The 14,170-nt window shown below is 45.8% G+C and overlaps 2 protein-coding genes across 8 annotated transcripts in view; one reads left to right on the top strand and one right to left on the bottom strand.

Annotated features, from left to right (window-relative positions):
* Nucleotides 1-721: 721 nt before the first annotated feature.
* On the bottom strand, nt 722-10,529 carry lsm14aa (LSM14A mRNA processing body assembly factor a). Of its 5 annotated transcripts, none has more exons than XM_084363429.1 (10): nt 10,222-10,529; nt 8,560-8,723; nt 8,315-8,474; nt 4,890-5,213; nt 3,914-3,994; nt 3,289-3,471; nt 2,689-2,863; nt 2,544-2,582; nt 1,873-2,113; nt 722-840 (listed from the first exon to the last, which is right to left on the bottom strand). In XM_084363429.1, exons 1-10 carry the CDS (start codon nt 10,340-10,342, stop codon nt 820-822), a joined length of 1,509 nt encoding a protein of 502 aa, XP_084219555.1. In that variant the 5' UTR covers nt 10,343-10,529; the 3' UTR covers nt 722-819. The 5 variants fall into 5 exon arrangements, with proteins under 5 accessions (XP_084219555.1, XP_084219554.1, XP_084219557.1 ...); XM_084363428.1 differs by having other exon boundaries at nt 722-843; nt 10,222-10,528; XM_084363431.1 differs by having other exon boundaries at nt 722-843; nt 5,004-5,213; nt 10,222-10,527.
* A 749-nt stretch (nt 10,530-11,278) lies between these two features.
* LOC311264171 (transcription initiation factor TFIID subunit 4-like) overlaps nt 11,279-14,170 on the top strand; it is a 34,496-nt gene continuing 31,604 nt past the window's right edge. For all 3 annotated transcript variants that reach the window (XR_014623438.1, XM_084364800.1, XM_084364799.1), the window contains exon 1: nt 11,279-12,694. Coding sequence is in view for 2 of the 3 variants with exons in the window: in XM_084364800.1 (XP_084220926.1) it covers nt 11,512-12,694 (1,183 nt within the window). In the remaining variant the exon portion in view is untranslated. The remainder of the gene's footprint in view (nt 12,695-14,170) is intronic.

Here is a 14,170-nt window from a genome sequence, read left to right as displayed (position 1 = left end):
ACCGGAGACTCGTGAACAAAGTCACTCACAGAAAAACAGGTGAAGAGATAAAGAAGAAAGCGGCTGAACTTTGACCTTTGATCCATCTGAGTCCCAGACCGAGTTAGCTTGTGGACTGGGAGTAAAATCTACCACAGAAACCAGTGGAGTACATGTTGACTACCAGCAGCTCCTACTCTACTGTTACACTGTGACACCGAGTGAAGGAACAGAAGAACAGAAAACTGAAAAGCGACTTCAGGTGAGAATCACGAGCACAGCGACTGAAGACAGGTGGGAGAGCCGACGGTGAGCGGGCCGACTACAGAACGGCATCAGAGTCTATGTTAGAGTAGAAAAATACATGTTAGAAAGGTGTGACTGGGCCTGCGGGCTGGTTGGTGCTGAAGTTACGTTACAGGATAGACTGAACCCCCCCACCCCCACCCCCACCCCCAAATAAAGCTATGTCAGTGAGTCAAACAACTCGTGTGGACGACCCTCGACAGCTAACAAAAGATCATCAAGAAGGTTTAGAAAGGGCCGAACATCGTTCAGTGAAAAACAAAACAGTTACTCTGAAATATGACATTTGTACAGAATTATTTCAGCCACCTGGAAATTACTTTGAAGAGATTTGGACTTTTTAAAATGTTTTTTTCTGATAAACTGCGCTGTTGTTGTTTCCATCGTTGTATTCGAGCAGTCTACCCCAGTGCTGGTGACAAATATACAACTAGTAGACAATCTTCATAATTTTAGTCAACAAAACTCAAACTATTTGTTTTCCATTGAAGCGTGAAGAAGTTCCACCTCGTGTAGATTCTTCTCTGGTCCAGACTACGCAGCCACTTTGTTGTCCTTCTGGAACAAACGACAGAAACCAGACAGACATTCTGAATTAAAACGGGTCAGTTTCAGCTCACAGCAAACGTTACTACAGATGACACTTTAGTTCACTGGAGACGGAACCAGACACTTGACACTGTGAACCAAACAGAAAACGTGATGTTCTGTTGGATCGTCCAGCAGCTGGAGACATTGTGGGACCAACCAGGATCATTAATCTCCCTGAAAACCCGTCAGATCAACAAATACAGGATGTTGTGTTTGTATCTGAAGGATGAAAGTAGGTCAAGATGTATGATGTGACCTTTGTTTTCTTCTCTGCAGCTCGTCAGAACTTCATCATGAATCCCTCAGAACTTCATCATGAATCCCTCAGAACTTCATCATGAATCCCTCAGAACTTCATCATGAATCCCTCAGAACTTCATCATGAATCCCTCAGAACTTCATCATGAATCCCTCAGAACTTCATCATGAATTCCTCAGAACTTCATCATGAATCCCTCAGAACTTCATCATGAATCCCTCAGAACTTCATCAGAAAGCTTCTCTGATGGGCAGATTGGACTCTTCCATCGTCACCTCGTAACAATAATATGATTAATATTTTGATTTGTTGCATCAGGACACATTTAAAGTCGAGTCTTGTTGTTGTTGTTGTTTACATGAATTCACAGCTCCAGTCTGAATTATAAATTAATGTAATTCTTTGATTTCAGTATTATTTAATCAACTGTCTGACTGACTTCATCATTCAGCTCATTTATCAGAACATTTAATAGACTCAACAATTCATTGATTAAATATATAAAAAATACTGATGAATTGATCCCGACAGTTAAATCAGGTTTTAGCTCCACGACAGATCACAGAAGCAGTTTTCACTTAGTTTGTGTTGCGTGACCTGAAAACAATCAGACGTGTTCAAACACTGAAGTCAACTTTAAAGAGTTCAGACGGACAGAAATGAGCTGTAACAAGTCAAAAGGTAAAAATCTACTGATCATCTCATTCGTCACATGAAAGCAATAAATCAACTTGTACCCTGTACGCTGATAAGTCGGCAAACTCCCGTCCAGCCTGGTTTCCTCTGTATCCTCCCCTGAAGCCGCCGCCTCCCTGTGGCGGCCCGAAGGACCCTCGGCTAGCCGAACGACCCCGACCTCCACGGAAGCCCATCCCGCCACGTCCGCGGTAACCTCCGCGTCCTCGGCCCTGACGAAGAGGGATGCCGAACGTCTCGGCGTTCATCCTCCTCTCCTCGGCCCAGGTCTGCCTCCGCTCCCTGCAGGAGGAGGTGACGGAAAATGGGATACGGAGAAGTTACATACAGCACAAAATTTAAGACCCAGATATCAAAATTCAAGACTTTTTCAAGTCTTTTTAAGGTATTATTTCCAAATTCATAAATTCAATGCTTTTAAGACTTTTTAAGACCCCGCGGGAACCCTGCAGTGATCTTCAAAAGCAAAAGAAATGGGCCCGTGGCAAATTTCCCTTATTGTCTACCCCTGTCAACTCAACTAAGTTTTCATTCATTTTATGTGTTGGAGCTTCAGCAGCAACCAGAGATCAACTCCACACAGCGCTCTGTGGAGTTAAACCTCTGCTGCATGCTAACCAGCTACAATAAAAATGTTTATTAAACACAAATACTAATTAAGAGTTACGAGAGGAGGAGGAGGAGGAGGAGGAAGACGAGGAGGAGGAGTTACCTCGGGAAAGCTGAGCCGCCAGACTTTTCATTTGCTTTCCTGGAGAAGAGAAAATGAGTCAGTGTGACAGAAACATGATTCAGTTGTTGTCACGGTGATGATGAAGACTCATGTGAGCTGTCTGTCTGTCTGTCTGTGTGTCTACCTGGTGTCATCACAGGAGATGTTGTCGAAGAAGGACTTGGACTTGTCGTAGTAGCAGTTGGGTCCGAGCGGGTCGCCCTCCTCGTCAGCGTTCCCCTCACTGTTCTGGGTCTCCACACCAGAGTCTCCCTTATCTTCTCCGTTCACGGCCTTCTCAGACTTCTCAGCCTTCTCATCTGAACGACGACACAGTGGACAGTCAGTCACATGACAGGTTTCGTGTGGAGGCCACAGGACCGACCCGAACACGTCACAGAACCGACGAGGAATTAATTAATATTGATTTTATATATTGAAGTTTTAAGTGTCTCAGACCAATAAAACAGACTGAAGATGTCTGAAGTTACAAAACAACCTGTTATTTTTCACACATCAGAATATTTGTCTAATATTTTCTCACATGTTGTTCTTACAGTGTGAATGAATGAATGAATGTTTGTATTAACTTTTGTTTTTTCAAGTCCAGCAGCAGAAAACGTTTTCTCAACAGCTGTATAACCTCCTGAACATCTTCAGTCTCAACAAACCGTGAGAAGTGTTCAGACGCATCTAACAGGCCTGAACCCTCATTTCTTCCTGGATCCAGTCAAACAGAAGATACCTTTCAGCTTCAGCTTGCTCTGAAACTCTCTGTCGATCTCCTCCTTGTTGAACTGGGCGTTGGCGCTCTCGAAGTCAAAGTCTTTCTCAAACTTCATGGGTCCGTCTCGGCGAACGTTGAAGCGTCCTCTGCCGCGGTGTCCGCCTCCTCGCCCGCGGCGGTTAGCCGGTGCACCAGCAGCCACTACACGACAGAGTGACAGGAAACATCAGCTGCCTGATAAATCAGGTTTCAGAGGTCGTGACCACAAACACACCACGTGGGAACACATGAGGCAGTAAACCAAAGCACATCCACTATGGCAGAAGAACATGAGTTAGTGAAGAGCCGTAAAACTACAGCTAAAATCACATCAAACATGGAGGAAATGCAGTAAATCATTCAGGGGCATTCTCAGGTATGAAGACACCAGCTGACAACGTCTCATCGCCGTCAATCCATTGACATGAGCAGCATGTCAATCTGCACACATGTTCACTAGCAAAGAAAATCAGGTCAGAGGGATGAAGGCTCGGCTGCTACAGGATGAGAGGATGAGCTCCACGGGCTGAAAGGAAAGCTGACAGCATGCAGTCTGATGGCTGTTGATGGTGTCAGAGCAGAGCAGAGCAGAGGAGGGTTTAACCTGTGGAGCGTTTACTGGGCTCCCTGCCTTCAGCTCGCGCCTGCTCGCTCTCTGGTTTGGGGACTTTGGGGGCGTCTGTTCCTGGAACAGCAGAAGCTTTTATTCTTCAAAACAACGTCAACAGTCAGGAGAAAACAGCCAGGAGGCGCTAGTCTCCTACCTTCAGACAAAGGCACAACGGTTTCATATGTGGGACCTCTGGAACAAAACGTTAACAGATCACACAAGTTATTCTTTAAGACTATAGAGTTTTAGTTGGACCTCAGTCCTGAGCAGCGCCGCCGGAGACGTTTCTTCACTGAACATTCATTCTGTTTCAGACACTAATCAAAATCAGGAACATTTCATTTGAGCAAAAACAAGAATCAAGTCTTTTTTCAGCTTTCACTCAGTTTTCTTCACATCGTCTCTTGTTAACGTTTGTTCAGACAAAACAGCCAATCAGAAGCAGCCAATCAGAAGCAGCCAATCAGATCTGCTTGGCTGGAAACACAAAAACCTGAGAGCAGTGACATGAAGAGAAACACAGTGATTACCATAGCGCATGAAAAATAAATAAACTCATTAAACACCTGATAGATGTTTGACAGATGAACTCACTCCTTGTATTTCCATGACAACAGAGCTACCTGGTGAAGGTGTGTCGAGTCGTCGTCAGGAGAGAATCACTAACAAAGCCACATTAAAACTGATAAACACGTTTTACTTCCTCTGAATTCTTCACAATAAAAGTCCACCGTTCTTTAGATGTTTAAAAGCTGAAGGCTTAAAATAAAACACTGTAGACTAAATGACTCGTGACTCGGCTACAGCGATCGACCTGATGCACTCGGGCTGGTGGTGTGTGATAGACACTGATCAGCTGATCGATTGATGCATCTTGACTTTGTTTGCTCAAATGAAATGATTTCAGCGTTTTGTGTCTCGTGTGTGCTCAGGACTGAGACGTGACTCCGTGTGCAGCCTGAGGTCTCACCTGCGTGGCTGAAGACAGAGTGGGTCAGCCCTGCAGTTGAGGCCCTATCTACAGCGGTGATGGTTCGGGGTGCAGACCAGCCCTGGCTGCTGCGGCCTCCCCTCACAGTCTCACCCCTCCTCGTGTCCACGCCCTCCTGCTGCTGGACCTTCTGGCCGCTCGGACCGCTGCCGGAGGGGGCTGTGCGACCGTGGGCGGGGCTCCTGCGTCCCAGGCCGGGGGCCGGAGCCGTGGTGGCGGCGGTCGGGGCCGATGGGGCAGTCTGGATCACCTGCTCCAGGGTGGGGCTCTTCCGCAACGGGTCCAGGCTGGGGCTGCTGCGTCCTGGGGCAAACGGGGCAGAGATCAGGGTTAGTGCTTCACGCTGTGGACGACTCGACTGAATCAACCTGAACATTAGTTAACACCGACAGAGGGCAGTCAGCTGGACCGCACCAAGCGAAGCTGAACCTCAGCTGAACCTCAGCATGCTTAGACACGGGTCTGTTCAGGACAAATGGACATTCTTCTGTTTGTTTGTGTGAAATCTGCTCATTAAACTCTGCTGGTGACCAAACAAACGTCTCTAGTTTAATCCAACTGAAGCTCAGATTCACACTGAAGCTCCAAAAACTCTTGAAAATAACTGACTGGATGTTTGTTGTGTCAGTGAGCTGATTGGCAGATGGAGATAATAAACCACAGAAGAAGAAGAGGACATGACAAAGAGCTCCAGGCGACAGTCAAACGATGGAAACATGATGAAATCAGACATTTGTTAGTTTACTGTGTTAATGTGAGGAAGGTTACAGCCTCATCATCATCATCGCTCCACACTGACAATGTTTTCAGTCAGTCACAGGAAGTGATGACATGATTCATGACGTCAGCAGTTTCTGTTTGCTTTTACCCACAAAACAACCTTTACTTTATTTCCGCTTCGTGTCGACTCTTCCTGAAGGAAACACTTTGTTTGTTCCTCTGAACAATCAAACATGTGAGATACAAACGAATGTTTGACTTCATCTCCTCATCCTGCAGTGAACCTGATGGTTCACACCTCACTGACACCGCGATGTTCAGTCCGACACCAGCAGGTGTGAAAGCAGCTTCAGTGTAAAAGTCTTCAAAGGTTGTGAAGCTGAGCTCATCGCATGCAGCCCGTCCAGTTTACACCTGTGACCTGGTTGATTCTGTTGAATCAAACACAGCTTCAACATAAAGGAAAGAAAATGTACCAAACATTCAAAGTGTCCAGTGAAACAAACACCAGCGGTCTGGTTCTGCAGGTTCTACACAGATCCGCTGGTCAGTGAAGTGTTTAACAGACGGTTCTGATTAGTTTCCACGCTGGTGTAAATGAGTCACATGTGATTTGGTGCCAGCTGGTGGGGTGAGAGCACACACAGCGCCGCCCTGAGGCCGGGCCGAGCCCACAGCACCGCCCTGAGGCCGGGCCGAGCCCACAGCGCCGCCCTGAGGCCGGGCCGAGCCCACTGATCGTCCTGTGTGGAGGAACAGCAGCAACACTCTCAGCTCCTTTAAAGAGTGAATGAACTCAAAGACTGAATCAGTCAGTTTACCCCTCAGCTGTGTGTGTGTGTGTGTGTGTGTGTGTGTGCGAGACAGCTGAGGCTGTATCATAACAAACACACACACACACACACACACACACACACACACACACACACACACAGTTCGACAGTTAACACATAAAATCGTTGTGTTTAAGACTGGAACCACAAAATGTTTTGTTTAATTCAACAATCAATCCTGATCAATCAAACTGATCCACTGTTTCCTCCCACAGCGAACAAACACATGAGGAGAAGAGAAAATCTCCCGTGGGTCCTGAAACGTGTTGGACACGAGAGGAAGAACACGCTGACGTTTAATTAACAGTTTGGATGGTTCTGGATGGTTCTGGATGGTTTCCTGTCAGAGTGACATGACAACATGTTGATGTTTACAAGCTGTCATTCATGACTACTGATGAAGTTCATGTGTTCATTATGTCACAGCAGCCTCACTACATCAGCTCTGTGTTCTGTTCAGTCCAGTCACGAGTCACAATGTTCAGTTTGTGTTGAAGCTGCTGATTGTTGGATCAGTACTGAAAGTGTTTCTGTTATTTCGTCCAGCTGATTGAAATCAATGATGGAAACTAAAAACTGCATGTTGACATGAACCGAGCTGATCGATCACACGACTGATCAATGAGTCCATCGAAGGACAATCAGCTGCCAACTGCTGTGGTAAACAATCATATCAATAACTTTTCTATCAAAATCGTCAAATATCTGGTTCAGCTTCTTAAATGTGATGATTTTCCCCTAAAATGAGTCTAACAAACACTTCTAACAATATCATTATATTTCACTGTTGTTATATTTTAGTAACATTTTCGAAAAACAACTTTTATGTGCAATATTTTATGGCTTGTTTTTTATCTTTTGTTATCTGTTACTTCATCAAGTTCATTATTAATATCCCACGTTTTTATTCAGTCACTTGTAAAACACTGAACTGCATTTTGATTTAAAAAGACATATATATATATATATATACACATATACATATATATATACATATACATACATATACACACACATATATACATACATACACACACACACACACACACACACACACACATATATACATATACACACACACACACACACACACACATATATACATATACACACACACACACACACATATATACATACATATACACACACACATACACACACACATATATACATATACACACACACACACACACACACATATACATATACACACACACACACACACACATATATACATATACACACACACACACACACACACACACTATATATATATATATATATATATATATATATATATATATATATATATATATGAAGCTATATAATAAAAGTTTGACTGAATAAACTTGAATGTCTAAATGGACACCAGTTGATAATATCAGCTCAGTCACGTATCGATGGAGATCAGCCGTCAGTTTAATCACCAATACAAAAAATGGTTAGTTATTTTATATATAATATATAAAATGCAATCTTCATTGAATTCATCTAGACAGAAACAGTGAAGTGAGGCTCCTCACACAACTTTAACATTACTGAATAAATGTTCACGTGCCGTTATGTTCTGATGAATCCACCAACCTCTCAGTGAAGCTCACAGTCACTTACACTATAGTTATATTTCTACATTATATTTATATATTATATATTACATGTGGGGGAGGAGAGTGACGGCCTCGCCTGTCTGAAGTCACACTGATGCCAGGATTCAGTCCCTCCTCACTTTCTCTGGCATGATTTACGTGGTGCGAGAGCCACAGCGAGACCCTGAACCCTTGGAGATCATGCCCATAAAACACAAGACTGATATGCTCGAGGCTCTACGATGAGCCCAAGTGTTGTGCTTACCAACACCAACTGGTCCAAACTGAGGGGAAACCAGCGGACTGGCGCTGAACTGGTTATAGGCAGGAACTGGAGCTCGGTTGAAGAGGCCGTAGGAACCAGCAGACTGGAACGGAGTCGGAGCCGCGGCTGCAGAAGACGAGGAGCTGGAGCTCATGGACGACTGACGAGGAAACAGAGAGGGTTACTGTTACACTGCGCTGTCCCAGAACACACCTCACCCTCCAGCTGTGCGTGTGAAGGTGTACCTGGACTATGGCGGGGTCCTGAGGAAGAGAGCATGTTGGTTTGGGCGGTTCACACACAGTCAGGTCCTTGATGTCGCTGCCTCTGAAGATGATGTACTCGAAGGTGTCGTCTCGAGGTGGGATGGGCCTGTCGGTGGGCCGGTCCTCTGTGCCGAAGGAACGGACTGACAAGAAGCAAACAGCTCACAGTTAGCCTCACAGGTATCCCCACAGGTTAAAGGAGGAAACATTTGTCCAGGTGTGACATGTCAACAAAATTGTCAATAGCAGAATTGGCTTCACCAGGTCGTCTGTTATATTTTATTGTGTATCTCGGATGTTAAATGATGACAACTGTCTGGTGAAGTGCAGCGATACAAGATCAATACATCACAACTGTGAGCAGCGACACATCCACCGCTCACATCAGGATTCTGACGCACTCATGTTTAAAACCCAGCAGCTATAACGAAACTTAAATATTCACATAATCATTAGAGTCACAATCATTTTGTCACAACGTCTTAATTTGTAAATATTTTCATGTTTTCCTCATCTTCCATGAGAATCAGGTATCTCTGGGTTGTGGACTGCTGGTCAGACATCACAAGATGTTTGAAGACTTGATCTGGGCCGGTACCGGTGTCAAATACATAAATATCTATGGAGATTCTTGACAGTCAGGAAATTGTCATGAATAACCAGGATTTCAATATTTAATGTGTTGTCTAGTCCGAAATGATGCAGATATAATCAGTTTCCTATCACAGAGAGCAGGACGTCCTGAGGAGCAGACGTCTGGCTGTTTGGATTAAAGTGACTTAAATGTTTCATTGATTATCAAATCAGTTATTGAGTCTTCCAACGACAGATTAATCATTTCAGTTGTGAAACAGAATTATTAAATGTTCTGTTATATTAAAGTTACATCACTGGTAACTTGTTGTACCTGGCTGCTCATCACAGGGACACAGACCGCTGACACAAGTTTCATTAAACAGTTTGTCGTCATAATCTGTTGTTAGTGAACCAGGTGAGAGGAGTGCGCACTCAGTGACGTCAGATGTTCAGCTTGCCACATTAAGCCGCTTCGTTCTCACCTGAAACTGATTAAAACTGCCCGTCAGTGAACGTCACATCAACATGTCCCTGTAGGTTTACATGAACGTGTCACTGCTGCACTGCTTACATACAGCTAGCCGACCTGCTAACGCTAGCTGACAACTTGGAAAGCTGACTCATGTTACAAACACAGATTAACAGTTAATGAGTCTTCAGAGCGTCAGAGGTCATTAAAATGTCAGGAGGTCTTTATTGTGTCGTTTTCGTTTCTGCAATTAAATTCTTTATGGGACGAAGTAATGTTGCTATTAGCTGTCATGACGGATGTTTTAGCATCCTAGCGCAACGTTACTGCTCGATAATGGTAACGCTATAGCATGCTAGCATAAGCCTGTTAGCTTATGTTAGAAAGCTAACGCTAGCCACCTGGCTAACATTATTAATTTGTTGACGATACGACTCTGCATTAAACCGGAACACACCGGATTGTTGAACCCCCGTCTAGCACTGAATGACATGTTAATCTTGATTCAGAACATAAGAATAAACACTGCACACTGGCACACAACAGGGACTCATGCTAGCAGGTGTACAACAGCATTAGCCGACTAGCTGAGTTACCTTTAGCAAGTGCGACAGTCGAGTTCTCGGTGTCAATAGTGTAGAGGATTCCTTCGTAGCGAATCTCGGCCTTCGAAATCAGGCTGATTTTGCTGCCGAGGTATGGCGTCCCGCCGCTCATGGTGTCTTCTAGAACTCGGCAGTCCGAACAGGGAACAGAATGGACGGCTCCTCCGAACCGCGCGGTCGACAGTAACGATTCTACACCAAATGTGTCCGGTTTGTGCTTTTCCACCAAGTCGCTCTTCTCACCGCTACAACATGGCTACCTCATCCTCCATCGAATGGCTCTGAGCGCGGGGGCTAACGGGAAATCATAATATCGCGCGTTTACGCTGCGCCGTGGACTATAGATCTGTGCAAGATAGAAGAGCAAACAACCAGCGGTACTGTTGTAACAGTGGCGGAGAAGTATTTAGATCCTTTACACAAGTACAAGTACTAATAAATGTATGTAAATTAAAAATAAAGTATTTCTGATTCTGATAATATCTCACTGTAAAAATACCCTGTTACAAGTAAAAGCACTGCTTTGAAACTGTTACTGAGATAAAAGTATGTATTTAAAGTATTAGAGTAAAAGTACTCAATGCATAGAATATGTATTATATCAAAACAGTATTGTACAGGACTGACACTACTAATTATTTTCCTTCTGGATTCATCTGCTGATTGTTTTGTTTGTCAAAATCAGACTGAAAATAGTGAGAATTGTCTTGATAATGTTTGTTTTGTCCAACAAACGGTCCAACCTTCGATATTAGACCTATTATAAACATAAATACCGTAGAAAATATAGAATTAAACATCACATGAGCTGCAGTCAGGATCAGTTTTAGGCAGAAATACTTTGAACAAATCATTTTAAAGTGATTTCTGACCTTGGAAATAATAGGTTGGGAAAAACAAATCACTACATAGATAGAGAATCTATAGAGAATATAAAGATACTCAGTTTACTGTGATATTAAACTGAAAAGATACAATTAATCATTATCAAATCTTACAAACTAGTAAGCGGACATAGTATGCATGGATTTTATTGTCAAACATTGTGAGCTGCCCATGATCCACAGAACCAATCAATAACAGATCCAATCAATAACAGATCCAATCAACAAACAGAGGCTCTTTAACCTGCAGCTGTTAGTAAAGTCAGTCTATCTTCACTTAGCGCCAGAGCTAACACATCAAATCTAGTTATTCTATTTCTCTGCTCGAAAACAACACCGATCCTCCGCGCATGCGTACATTCTAAAATACGATTTGCACAACGGTCCAACATCAAAGATGGCGGGAGCCTCCGACCCACTGGAGGACATGCTCTCCAATGAGGTGGATGAGAAAGCAGTTAGCGACTTAGTTGGCTCTCTGGAATCACAACTCGGCGATCGAAAGGTTCCCGCTGCTTCATATTCCGACGGGAAACGGGAGGGAGCTCCGGCCGCTGTCAGTCAGTTCTCAGGGAAAGTGCGCGATCAAGTGGGGTCTCTGGAGCAGCCGCAACAAGGGCATCCAAAAGCGGGGTTAAACCAGGAACCCGGCGCTAATGAGCCGCTCTCCGGCAAAACTCTGTCCTCCTCTACCTCCTCTGTCGCTGCCGGGGCCGTAATATCCACCGGAGCTAGTCTGCAAACAGTTGGAGCATCTCCTCCCACTATTCCCTCCGTACCGGGACCCGTAACTTTGACCACTCAGTCCGCGGCTGCTAGCTTCCACCGGGCTGCTGTCCTGGGTCCGAGCGCGGCTCCCAGCACCAGCGTCGCCCCCGCGGCGGAGGCGATCAGGACCGCGTCTCCCGGATTACAAAGTTTAAACGGCAACAACGGAGCCGTAAAGTTGGTGAACTCGCCCGCTGCCGCTCCTCCAGCCGGGGCCAGCACCGTCATAAGTACTGTCAGTGCTGGCGGCTCCACCATCATCGCCTCCATGGCTGCACAGCCCGGGTTTCCTGTACCTCAGTCCTCAGCGGCGTCTCCCGCTGGAGCTCTGCAGAGACACCCCGGCCCGGTGGCCAGCGTCGCTCAGAACGGTGTCGACCCAAAGCTGGTGACCCAGGGAGCCCCCTCCCCGTCAGCCTCCACCTCTCAGGTTGTGAACCACAGCAACCCTCTGATGCACACCAAGATGTTGGTGCCCAGCCAGCCGGTTTCGGGAAACTCCGTCATCCTGGCGGGCACCCCTCCGCCTGTTGCAGTCCAGTCCCCCGTCAGCCAGACTCAGACCGGGACCAGTACAGCTGCTGTCACCCTGGCTCCCGCCGGGATCAAGCCTGCCGTGAACGGAGTGGTTCAGCCCGCGGTGGCTGTGGTGAGGCCGCCGGGCGCACCTGTGGTGGCCACCTCCATCCAGCAGCAGAGACCCGGGCTGGTGGCGAGCTCGACCCGAGCGGCGGCTCCTCAGCCTCCCCTGGCTGTCCGGCCTCAGCAGCAGACCACCATCCAGCTGCCCCCCGGGTTCACCATGCCCCCCGGTGAGTGACACGAGGAGGCTCCTCACTGACCTCACCTGATGACTCACCTGCACACACACACACACACACACACACACACACACACACACACACACACACACACCTGTCAGCTGCTCTCCGTGAACATCTGGATGAAAATCTTCAGTCAGAGAGGACACACCTGAAGATGATAAACAACAGATTTTAAATGCAGGTTCATGTCACGTGTTCAGAGGAAACAGCTGATTGATGCTGCAGCAGGTGAGTGTTTCAGGAGCAGCTTCAGTGCAGCAGGACGTGATGATGAAGCTCCTGCTGAACTTCTTCAGGTGTTTAGTTTCAGATCAGATGTTTTCGAGGAGCCATCGACCACCAGAGACGTCTCCTCCAGTTCAGTCGTAGATCTCACTGTGAGAATATCACAGTGTTACACAATGAATATGATTATTATGATTAATTATTAAGTTAAAATGTCTGTTAACAGAATGAAAGCAGGTTTTTAGTTGAACAAATGCTTTATTATAATTTCACAAACATGTTCTGACAAACGTGACGACTTTAAAAATAACATTCAACAAGTTTATTGTATGATGATCATAAACACCACAGTGTGTCACTGCAGCCCTGGACTGGAGATACTTATCACCATGTGACTGATCAGTCCACTCATTGATCAGTCCACTCATTGATTAGACCATCAGCAGAGATTTTATTGGTAACTACTTTGATAATCACAAAGATTTCCTGCTTCCAGCCAAAGAACCTACAAAAGACAGAAGGGTCATGACCTCACTGAGTCTCTGGTGCCAGACTGGTGTCAGCTGTATTGAAGTCTATGGGAGATGATGGAGAAACACATCTACATCACCTGATGAATAAATGCCTCCAGAGAATGAACGAACACTTCAGAGAGGTTAACACCTGAACATTTCTCCATCAGGTGATGTAGATGCGTTGGGAGTCAGTGTTTCTCCATCATCTCCTATAGACTTCAATACAGCTGACACCAGTCTGGCACCAGAGACTCGGTGAGGTTAGGTTCGTTGTTCCAGCTCCTGAGGTGTGTCCTCGTCCTCGTCCTCGTCCTCGTCTTCGTCTCACGAGACACTAAACTGAATCTCATCGTGTGTCGGACTGTTCGTACAAAAGAAACGTCTTTCTGATGTTTTAGAGACAAAACTATCGTCAGTTTCTGGAGCAGATCGTCTGATGATCGTGTTTCAGCTGCGACCTTCATCTGAAAACCAACCAATCAGAATCTGACTTGAGATGACGCACAGAGCGCAAACACACACAGCAAATCAGTGAAGTGTGTGTTTACTGCACACATTATCAGCTGTATGATCGCTGCTGAGGGTGCTGCTGAGGGTGGAGCTGAGGGTGCAGCTGAGGGTGCAGCTGAGGGTGCAGCTGAGGGTGCTGCTGAGGGTGGAGCTGAGGGTGAGGATGCAGCTGAGGGTGCAGCTGATGGTGGAGCTGAGGGTGCAGCTGAGGGTG

Source organism: Pagrus pagrus, assembly GCF_965226575.1.
Source record: "Pagrus pagrus genome assembly, chromosome: 10".
NCBI classification, from domain to species: Eukaryota; Metazoa; Chordata; class Actinopteri; order Spariformes; family Sparidae; genus Pagrus; species Pagrus pagrus.
This window is presented reverse-complemented; position numbering and strand designations above follow the sequence as displayed.

Bases quoted from the DNA above. Each gene is read 5' to 3' on its own strand.
- lsm14aa (XM_084363428.1), bottom strand. From the start codon at position 10,342: ATGAGCGGCGGGACGCCATACCTCGGCAGCAAAATCAGCCTGATTTCG. The intron at 8,724-10,221 runs GTAACTCAGCTA...GCTTCTTGTCAG, and splicing joins GACTGTCGCACTTGCTAAAG to TCCGTTCCTTCGGCACAGAG. The intron at 8,475-8,559 runs GTACACCTTCAC...TTTCCTCGTCAG, and splicing joins AGGACCCCGCCATAGTCCAG to TCGTCCATGAGCTCCAGCTC.